Genomic DNA, 10,632 nt, shown 5'->3' with positions numbered 1-10,632 from the left:
TGAATCGGAAACCTGCAAAAAGGAGAAGGAGTTACTATTAGCATGACAGAGATAACCGAGGACAGAAATTAGCATTACAGAAAGGATCCTTCCAAGAAGATACCCAATTTTACAGCCTAGCGAATTTCAGCCAATGCTGTGCCTCCAGGATGCACTGGATCAATGTTGGGAAATAGCTTGAGGGAGGGGTCAAGCGGGGCCCCCAAGCTTGGAGTCCTTATGCTGCCATAAACAGCTTAAGCATCACACAGAATTCATGAAACCTTATCTAGTCATTCCCAGGGGAAGGCAAACACTCTGGGAGATTCTTTTAATATAGGTCCATGATGGCAAACCTATGGCACGCGTGCCCGAGGTGGTACGCAGAGCCCTCCCTGTGGGCATGCGTGCTGTCGCCAGCTGCTCTTCCGGGTTCCATCACACGCATGTGTGCCGGCCAGCTGCTCTCTTCCGGGTTCCGGCGCACACATGCGCGCCAATCAGCTGGTCTTTGTGTGAAGACTAGCTGGCTGACACATATGCATGCGTCAGAACCCAGAAGAGAGCAGTTGGCCAGCGCACATGCGCACAATGGAACCCGGAAGAGCAGCTTGTCGGCGTGTGCATGCGCACCAGCCAGCTACTCTCTTCCAGGTTCCAGTGCTCCGGCGTGCATGCGCTCCCAGTTTTGGTATTCTGTGCCGAAAAGTTTAACCATCCATGACATAGGTGACAAACAATAAAGTTCAGCTTGAGGCTATTCACAATTTTTCAACCTTGGCAAATTTAAGAAGTGGGGACTTCAGCTGCCAGAATGCACCAGGCAGTCATTGGTAGCTGGGAATTCTGGGAGTTGAAGGCCTTGTATCTTAAAGTTGTCAGGTTGAGAAACCCTGCCTTCTGAAATGTGTCTTTTAGGGGGGGAAACAAACAAACTGCAGTGTTATGGTAAACTGGGCTGCTCCTTCCTGCTTATAAAAGTATCAAAATTGGCGCCAGACCCATCAGCTCTTGAATTTGTATACGATCTCAGCTATCCTGAACATCTCAGTCCCTCATTGTTGGCCAGTAGTGCATGGACCACCAGATGTTACATGCAGTTGCCTGAGCAATTCTCTCTCCTCACCCCCCACTTTTCTGTTTCTTATATTTTGAGGATAGAAGCTTTGCTAAAAATTATCTTGATTCTTATTATCCTTTCATCCATTCAAGCTGGAGTGTTACGTATATAAATGCTTCAAATAGGAAAATAGCTCTCTAGATCCATAAACAAAATGTACTTACTGATTTTTAAACTCTGTGCCATTGGACCATTTCCAGACCTTGTTAGTTTCTCTTGAAAGACCAAACCAGTAATCAAATGGATTTAAAAAATGTACCCAAAAATCCTAGAAGGAAAATAATGTATAATGAAATTCCCCATTTAGCAGACTAATTGGAGATAGAAAGGGTTTGTTATTTTTGACCATTGAATGCCAATATACATAATTTGTGTCAAATTGTTTCATTTGTAGAAGATCCTAAAATTAAATTAACATTAATGAATTAATGAAAGCAATGTATGTGTAGTTGCCTTGTCAAAACTGTTTCAGAGACAGTGGGCTTGTCCCTTCTTTTGGGAGAAATGTACACAGAAATTGGATCTTTTGCATCCAAATCCACTAAAAGGAGGTCTGTAATGATATATATTTATCTCTATTTAAATTTAAGGTGCATTGCACAGGATGAAGAAGGAATATATTACTTTCTCTTACTCACAATGATTCCTATGCTTAAATATTTCTTAACATTAATATCTCATCAAGATAACAAAAAACTTTATGCAAATAATAACAATAGCACTTATATACCGCTCCATAGTGCTTCTACAGCCCTCTCTAAGCGGTTACAGAGTCAGCATTTTGCCCCCAACAATCTTGTGTCCTCATTTTATTGACCTCAGAAGAATGGAAGGCTAAGTCAACCTTGAGCCTAGTGAGATTCAAACTGTCAAATTGCAGCTGGCAGTCGGCAGAAGTAGCCTGCAGTACTGCACTCTAACCACTGCACCATGACTCATATAGTCTTTATTGGGTTATCTGCATTCAGCCTGATGTTGACTCTTAGCCCCAAAGGATAGGGTGCGCAACTTAGGTGTCCTCCTGGATGAACGGCTGTCGTTTGAAGATCATTTGACGGCCGTCTCCAGGGGGGCCTTCCACCAGGTTCGCCTGGTTCGGCAGTTGCGCCCCTTCCTTGATCGGGATGCCTTGTGCACGGTCACTCATGCGCTCGTTACCTCTCGCCTGGATTATTGTAATGCTCTCTACATGGGGCTCCCCTTGAAGTGCACTCGGAGGCTTCAGTTAGTCCAGAATGCAGCTGCGCGGGTGATAGAGGGAGCTCCGCGTAGCTCCCATATAACACCGCTCCTGCGCAGACTGCACTGGCTGCCTGTGGCCTTTCGAGTGCGCTTTAAGGTGTTGGTTACGACCTTTAAAGCGCTCCATGGCTTAGGGCCTGGGTACTTACGGGACCGCCTGCTGTTACCACATGCCTCCCACCGACCCGTACGCTCTCACAGAGAGGGACTTCTCAGGGTGCCGTCCGCCAAGCAATGTCGGCTGGCGGCCCCCAGGGGAAGGTCCTTCTCTGTGGGGGCTCCCACACTCTGGAACGAACTTCCCCCGGGTTTACGCCAAATACCTGACCTTCGGACATTCCGTCGCGAACTGAAGACGCATCTTTTTATTTGCGCGGGGCTGTCTTGAATTTTATCTTTTATCAATTTTTAAACGGGGTTTTTAGTATGGAAATTTTTTAATGTTAGGCTAATTTAAATAAGTTTTTTAAATGGTATTTTAATCTGTATATTGTATTGTTTTATCTTGCCTGTACACCACCCTGAGTCCTTCGGGAGAAGGGCGGTATAAAAATCAAATAAATAAATAAATAAATAAATACTGTTCTCATAGATTTCACCTTCTCTCTTTGATTATTCAGGTGTTCCAACGGTGAACCAGTTGCTGCTGTAATTAGTTATATGTTTTACTGCTGGTCATCCTCTTTTGTTATTATTATTATTTTCTCTCCCCTTTGACCTTTCCCAGGGTTATAGACTTAAGAGAGCAGAGTCTTTTAAGATAGTCCTCGACATACAATTATAATCTAAATCTCCCATTATGGTTTTATGTCTTGACATTTGTAAAATGGATTGGTTAGGTACCTCACCCAATTTTACAACATTTTTGCAGCAGTTGGTAAGTGAATCACTGCAGTCATTAAGCAAATCATGGTTGTTAAGCAGACCAATGATTTGCTATGGGCATGGCGGTGTCAAAAACTGGAAGTGCCAGATTTTAGCAAAACCATCATAAAACACTATCATGGGACTGAAGGACTTTGCAAACGGCTTACAAATGGAACATTAAAAATGAAACTGAAATCTTGATTTGGTTGCTCAAAAAGAAGCTATTCAAACATTCAATCAAAGTCAGAATTAAAAAAATTATCAAATAATTCAAAGTGCAGATCATACAAAGAAGCAGATGAATCAGTAGTTTATATATTCAACTTGCACAAGAAGATTACACGAATAGATTATAAACAACATAACACAGTCAAGATTGTAGAACATGTGTAAAATTAACATTTGCCGATAGTGAAAAATTGGTAGGTATTTGAGCAGGTTGAAATATTATGGGATTTCCAAATACAGATTGATAGCTTGGTAATATTTCAATTCCAGAGGAGCAATGGGTCCTGGATTTTTTATGCATTATTTAATTTAGGAGATTTTTACGTATCTATATTCAAAAACCGTGGTGTAGTACATTATTTGGGCTAATCTGAGGGTACAAACAGACAAACAGGTAATGGGAGTTTTACTAGTATACAGGTAGTAATAAATGTAAAATGCTTTTTATATTTGTAAGTTTCAGGACAATTATGCAATTAATCATGATGTCTCCTTATTTCTTACCAATTCCTGCTGAGTATCAATCACTGCCAAGGATGCATTAAATAAGGAACAGGTCTTTAAACTCATAAACCAATTCTTTTCTTCTTTTGATATATAGAAATATTTTCCCTTGTATGTAATCCAGGAATCCGTGCAGGATACATCTTGGCTTGCAAAGGAAGGAGAAGGTGGAGATAGTTTTTTAACTGGAAGTGAAACAAAATAGACAAAAATAGAACTCACAATTAACTACAATTCTGACAACAAAGTTTGAATAATGAATATTTAGCTACTTCACTTACATGGAATTCCAGGATATTTTAAGGAAACCAAGTGAGTTAACCTATAAATACAGGTAATTCTCACCTACCAACTGCAATTGATCCTGACAATTCTGTCACTAAGAAACACAGCTGGAAAGTGAAGAATCATAGATCGGACACCAGGGACTAGAAGTTTTGTCTTCCGAGCTTTCATACTCATGCTGGAGCCCATCTTCAAGGAATTTCTCACTAGCAGAGTGTGTGCAGTTCTGTATGTGGTATTTATAGTGCCTGTTGTAAGTGGCTTTTTAGATGTTGATTGGGGTGTGTTGATGGCTGGCTTTTAAATCATTAGCTGTCCTTTGTTTGTGCTGCCCAGCCCTCGCCTTTTAAGTACTTGATAGGCTGGTGGTAATTTATTTATTTGTCAATCATATAAAAGATAACAGGTAAAAGTATAAACATAATTTGGATACATGAAAAGAGTAAGTCAAAAGGAATATTGGTACAGGGACAGTACGCAGGTGGTACAAGGACGGTAGGCACGCAGGTCCCTTACAGACCTCTTAGGAATGGGGTGAGGTCAACAGTAGACAATTTAAGCTTAAAGTTTTGGGGAAGAAACTACAGAGTCAGGTAGTGCATTCCAGGCATCGACCACTCTGTTACTGAAGTCATATTTTCTGCAATCGAGTTTGGAGCGGTTTACCTTGAGTTTGTATCTATCGTGTGCTCGTGTATTGTTGTGGTTGAAGCTGAAGTAGTCATTGACAGGTAGGACATTGTGGTAGAAAATTTTATGTACTATGCTTAGGTCAGACTGAAGTTGGCATAGTTCTAAGTTGTCTAAGCCCAAAATTTGGAGTCTGGTGGCATAAGGTATTTTATTGCGAGCAGAGGAGTGGAGGACTCTTCTTGTGAAATTCCTATTGATTTGTGAAATTCCTTTTGAATTGAATTGTGAAATTCCTATTGACTAACTGGGGGGGGGGTGACGACGACACAGGGTTGGGGGGACACGGACTGTTTCTCAGGCTTCAATCACTTCCCTGGCTGTTTTTGTGCCCACTTGTTCAACAATCCTGGCAGCTACAAAATTGAGTGTGTCCCTGTTCATTAGTGTGAGGCTACCCATGTAAGAAAATAAGATAAAGCTGAGTTCATGAACAGGAATGAATGAATGAAAGAACTAAAAATGGATTGTCCATCAGAGTGAATGGAACTGAAAATAAAAATGATTAAATGACTTGGAATAAACTTGAAGAGAGAGAATATCAGAAAAAGTTATGGGAGTTTCTTATGAAAATGATATTATATTGAAAACTGGGATTGAAATGAATTCGACAAATGTAAGACCCATGAAAAACGATGAATTAGAATGAAATGCTGTGACAATATTGAGAAATGTAAGGCTACCTGTATCGATCTGGAGAGATGTAGAATATGGACATAGTTTGCATATACAGTGGTGGGAGTTGAGTTTGTTAGGAGAAACATAACAGTAGACTAGCTACTACTGCAAGAAAAGACCCTGCTTGGTGTAGTGGCTAAGGCATCAAACTAGAAACCAGGAGACTGTGAGCTCTAGTCTTGACTTAGACGCAAAGCCTAAGTCAGAGAATTCAAGTCCTGCCTTAGCCATGAGAGCCGGCTAGGTGACCTTTGGCCAGCCCTTCTCCCTCTGCCTTAGAAAAGAGGCAACGGCAAACTATGGTACGTCCAAAAATCTTGAAATAGGAATGTCTCATTACTTACCAGCCAATAAAATTACAACAATGATCAAAATGACCACAACAGCTGCTGCTATGATGAATTTCTTGTCTGCAATGCGCTTACAAGGAACTGAAAAACAGAAAGCAGGAAAATATTAAGAGATGAAGTTCATGATTTTATTGTAATTGTTTAGGATTATAGTCAGAAAATATCATACTACATCAGACAGGCAGGCAGGCAGGTAGAAGAGGAAAAGAACCATCCGCTACTAATGCCAGTATTTGCACTTTATGGCAAGAGACTGCATTTACCCCGAATGACTGGCTATAATTTGTATGAAATTTTTGTGTTCTGTATCTTAGAACTGCCTCCTTCGCTGGCATACAAAACTGTAAGGCGGTGGAATTAGCAAAGGAAGCCCAAGACATCTGGAGAGTTTTATTTGGAGAAGACAGATGTTTTTGGACTTGTTGACAGTTCATGCTTGTGGTTTGACTTGCACCTGTTGATCCCATCACAGATAAACCCTCAGTTTCTCTCATCTCCCCTCCCCTTCCCTCCACAAGGAACAACAGAAGATGGCAGACAAGAGTACTTCCGAGGAGCACAGAAGCCCAGCTCTGGTGTCTGATGTGTGTGGCCTTCAGGTTTCTTTCCCCTCAGAAGAAATCAAGTGGATCTGGAGTGGCTTATAGCCTACATCCTTCTCACATTTGTGGGAGACACAAAGAATAGAATAGAATAGAATAGAATAGAATAGAATAGAATAGAATAGAATAGAATAGAATAGAATAGAATAGAATAGAATAGAATAGAATAGAATAGAATAGAATAGAATAGAATTCTTTATTGGCCAAGTGTGATTGGCCACCCAAGAAATTTGTCTTGGTGCATACGCTCTCAGTGTACATAAAAAGACAAGATACATTCATCAAGAATCATAAGGTACAACACTTAATGATAGTCATAGGGAACAAATAAACAATCAAATCATATTAGGAAACAGTCAATATAAATCGTAAGGATACCAGCAACAAGGTTTCACTCATACAGTCATAAGTGGGAGGAAATGGATGATAGGAAAGATGGGAAGATTAATAGTACTGCAGACTTAGTAAATAGTTTGACAGTGTTGAGGGAATTATTTGTTTAGCAGAGTGTTCGGGAAACTGTTCTTGTGTCTAGTTGTGCTAGTTTTTAATCTCAATCCCATTGCTCTTAAATGCCCAACAGTCCTGCCAGAAGAAACAGCTGGTAACCCTTGTGAGAGTGTCAGGTCCAAGTCTGAATATTTAATATCATGTATTAGTATACTGAGTTATAATACTGTAAAATAACTCAACTTCCTCATCTTCTGCTGCAGCACCACAGCAATTAATCAGGTCTTGTTCTTTGTGACAAAGGTATTACCATCAATTCCCTTCCCCTCAGATGGACAATCAGAACTCCCTTCTCTACCTGCAACTACCAAAGTAGAAGGGGGAGTGTTTTTGCCCTGAAAATGGGAAATACCAAGGTGACATGGGAATCACACCAAAGCTTCAATGTTGGCATAAAGTCGGCTTTTATGTGAGAGTTTTCTTTTCAAAAAGAAAAAAAACAGCCTCAACTTCCTCTCATCAAAACTGGGGGTGGGGGGGAGAATCTTGTTTTTTACATACAATAGGTTTAGCGGAGTTTACCCACTTTGTCTTATTACACCCCCATCCCTTCCCAGGGATTACAAAGAGCCCCAGGTAGGTGTCTGTTTTTACCAGCATTTCTTACTTGCATCAGGGCGTCCAGAAGAAGATTCAGTTGTCACCTCAGGAGTCAAAGGATCACCACATCCAGAATTTCCTTCTGCTCCTTCTGTCCCTAAAGGAAGACAAAAGTCAATAAGAGACAGATATTTATATCCGGTTTTGCTATTGGGAAGACACTGTCGCCAATGCTCAAGAAGGGCTCCCTATCTCATGAGAGTCGATAATCTTGCAAGAGTTCAAGTGATTATATTGGGCGATGGTGCTCATCTATTCTCTGCCTCCTGAGTCCCAGCTGATCAGGAGGAAATAGGGATTTTGCAGTAACCTTCCCCTGGAGTGGGGAGGGAATGGAGTTTTTACACTATACTTCCCCTGCCACGCCCACCAAGCCATGCCATGCCCACCAAGCCAAGCCATACCCACAGAACTGGTAGTAAAATAAATTTGAAACCCACCACTGCTCACCATTATTATTTTTACAAATAACTCAACGTGGTGAACATACACAATTTTCCTTATTCATCCTACAGCAACAACCATGTGAGGTGAGTAGGACTGAGATAGAGTGACTGGCCCTAGGTCACCTAGCTGGCTTTCGTGGCTAAGGCAGAACTTCAACACAGTCTCTTGTATTCCACATAGAATCCCAGGTCTGATAGTCTCTGATTTACTCAATGAGCCTCTCCCCAGATTAAAGATCATCTGGAATAATCTTTCAGATGATTTTCCTGATCCATCATATTTAGAATACTTGATTGTGGTTCTTACCATAAGAACCAAGGATGACCAAAGAAAACAATCCTACCTCTCAGCCCTTCCTAATTCTAGCTTGAGTCCAGTCATCTCCAAATACTGCAGATCAAAACTTTTGCCCATCCAAGTTTGCTTTTTCAACTTGTTCCTGCCTTAGTGCGATTTCACGGCTTAGAACAGAAACCAATGGTTTTAGTTATAGTATCAGTAAATTTTAATTGCCTTCATCGATTGGATAAAGAAAGATATGAATGTCTCACCTGTAATTTCTTCTTGCATCTTGCAAACTGTCTGTGTTACAAAAAAAAAAAAAAACAGGATTCAAATAATATAGAAATATAAGAAATTTTAAAAGGGCCTCTGTTGGCTCAGCAGACTAAGTCTGTCTGTTATTAACACAGCTGTTTGCAATTACTGCAGGTTCAAGTCCCACCAGGCCCAAGGTTGACTCAGCCTTCCATCCTTTATAAGGTAGGTAAAATGAGGACCCAGATTGTTGGGTGCAAAAAAAGTTGACTTTGTATATAATATACAAATGGATGAAGACTATTGCTTAACACTGTGTAAGCCGCCCTGAGTCTTCGGAGAAGGGCAGGATATAAATTCAAATTTAAAAAAATTGATATCACTCATTCCTGCACATAATATTGCTGACATCTTGCTGTAGAGAAGATACTTCCTTAAACTACATAACCTCTTCAATGTGCTGCCTTCCATTTGAACCTTTCTGACTGGAATGGCCAGAAATTAGGAGATGTGATACCCAATATATCTTTTGAGTACTAGATTGATGAAGGCAGCTTTATATAAGAAAAATTCACATCTGGTTGTATGGAATGTATTTTGACCTATCCATCCCAGGATTGGTTGGAGGAGACCTCTTGGCTAAGAGAAAAATAGTAAGGTTTTGTGAAAATGAATGGCCTTAACTAGCAGGTTCAATGTCAGGTAAAGTGGCCATCAGAGGGAAGCCTAGATTTTAATACAATATGACAATTAATGTTATTTTGCCAAAAAGAAAGAAAGAAAGAAAAAGAAAGAAAGAAAGAAAGAAAGAAAGAAAGAAAGAAAGAAAGAAAGAAAGAAAGAAAGAAAGAAAGAAAGAAAGAAAGACCCAAACCAAAAGCCAAACAAATAGAAAAATGGTTGGGACATAAGCATGCAGAAATGTTTTCTAACTCTCTAGCAACATCGACAATTACAAAAATTATGTAAGATCGTGGTTAACCTAAAAATTAAAGCAAAAGCTTCTGTATTGTCTGATAGTAGTAGAGAGAATTGGCTCCTCCCTTTTATGTATCAGGAACCAACAGGAGCCCTAACTTCTTCCGAGTGCCTATCAGGTGGCTCTGTGTGATTTGAGAGAAACAAAGAAAGCTTATAATTTGAGAGAAATTCCTGGGAGGAACACACATTTAATGCCTTTGACATAGGTAGATATGACAGACCAGTTTAGGGGGTCAGCCACCAATGGTTTTAGTGTATACTCCCTTCTCAACGTCAGACCTGTGTAACTGGAAGAAATAATGCACCCTTGAGAAGATCTATTTTTATTTATTTATTTATTTATTTATTTGATTTTTATACCGCCCTTCTCCCGAAGGACTCAGGGCGGTGTACAGGCAAAGTAAAACCAACAACAATGTACAATTTAAAATACCATTTAAAAAAAACCTATTTAAATTAGCCTGAAAAGTTAAAAATTTACCATAACTAAAACCCCATTTAAAATTTTAAAATTTAAAATTAATAATTTAATTTAAAGTTAAAATTTGGTTCAAGCCAGCCCCGCGCGAATAAAAAGATGTGTCTTTAGTTCGCGACGGAATGTCCGAAGGTCAGATATTTGGCGTAAACCTGGGGGGAGCTCGTTCCAGAGTGTGGGGGCCCCCACAGAGAGAGAATGCATGGATTGTTCTCATTCTCAATCTAGAGAGAATGCATGGATTGTTCTCATTCGTTTCTAGAAGACCTCATGGCCTTCTAGACATGCCACTTCATGGCAGACAACTAAATGCTTCTCAATATTTTATGAACACCAGAAGAAGAAACATTTGGTTATAGGGGAAGGCAGGAGAAGGTGGCAGACAGTCCATGATTCGGGACAAGGACAAGATCCCTACTGAATTTTTTTCCCTTAAAAAAAATTTGATTGGGGAACCCTCAAGTTCAGAATTATTGGACTAACATTCCAGACAGCCTGAAAAGGGTTGGCTACATTTTAAGGTTTTTAAGATCT

At 40.1% G+C, this 10,632-nt stretch overlaps 1 protein-coding gene across 1 annotated transcript; it reads right to left on the bottom strand.

The window, feature by feature from the left end:
- Positions 1-722: 722 nt before the first annotated feature.
- LOC131190396 (C-type lectin domain family 2 member D-like) lies at positions 723-8,672 on the bottom strand. Its single transcript, XM_058167715.1, has 6 exons — positions 8,654-8,672; positions 7,663-7,752; positions 5,938-6,024; positions 3,941-4,125; positions 3,060-3,107; positions 723-1,367 (listed from the first exon to the last, which is right to left on the bottom strand). Exons 1-6 carry the CDS (start codon positions 8,670-8,672, stop codon positions 1,260-1,262), a joined length of 537 nt encoding a protein of 178 aa, XP_058023698.1. The 3' UTR covers positions 723-1,259.
- Positions 8,673-10,632: the final 1,960 nt, after the last annotated feature.

The sequence above is a fragment of the Ahaetulla prasina genome, chromosome 2 (genome assembly GCF_028640845.1).
Source record: "Ahaetulla prasina isolate Xishuangbanna chromosome 2, ASM2864084v1, whole genome shotgun sequence".
In the NCBI taxonomy this organism is placed as follows: domain Eukaryota; kingdom Metazoa; phylum Chordata; class Lepidosauria; order Squamata; family Colubridae; genus Ahaetulla; species Ahaetulla prasina.
Note: the sequence above shows the minus strand (reverse complement) of the source record. Positions and strands in the feature narration are given on the sequence as shown.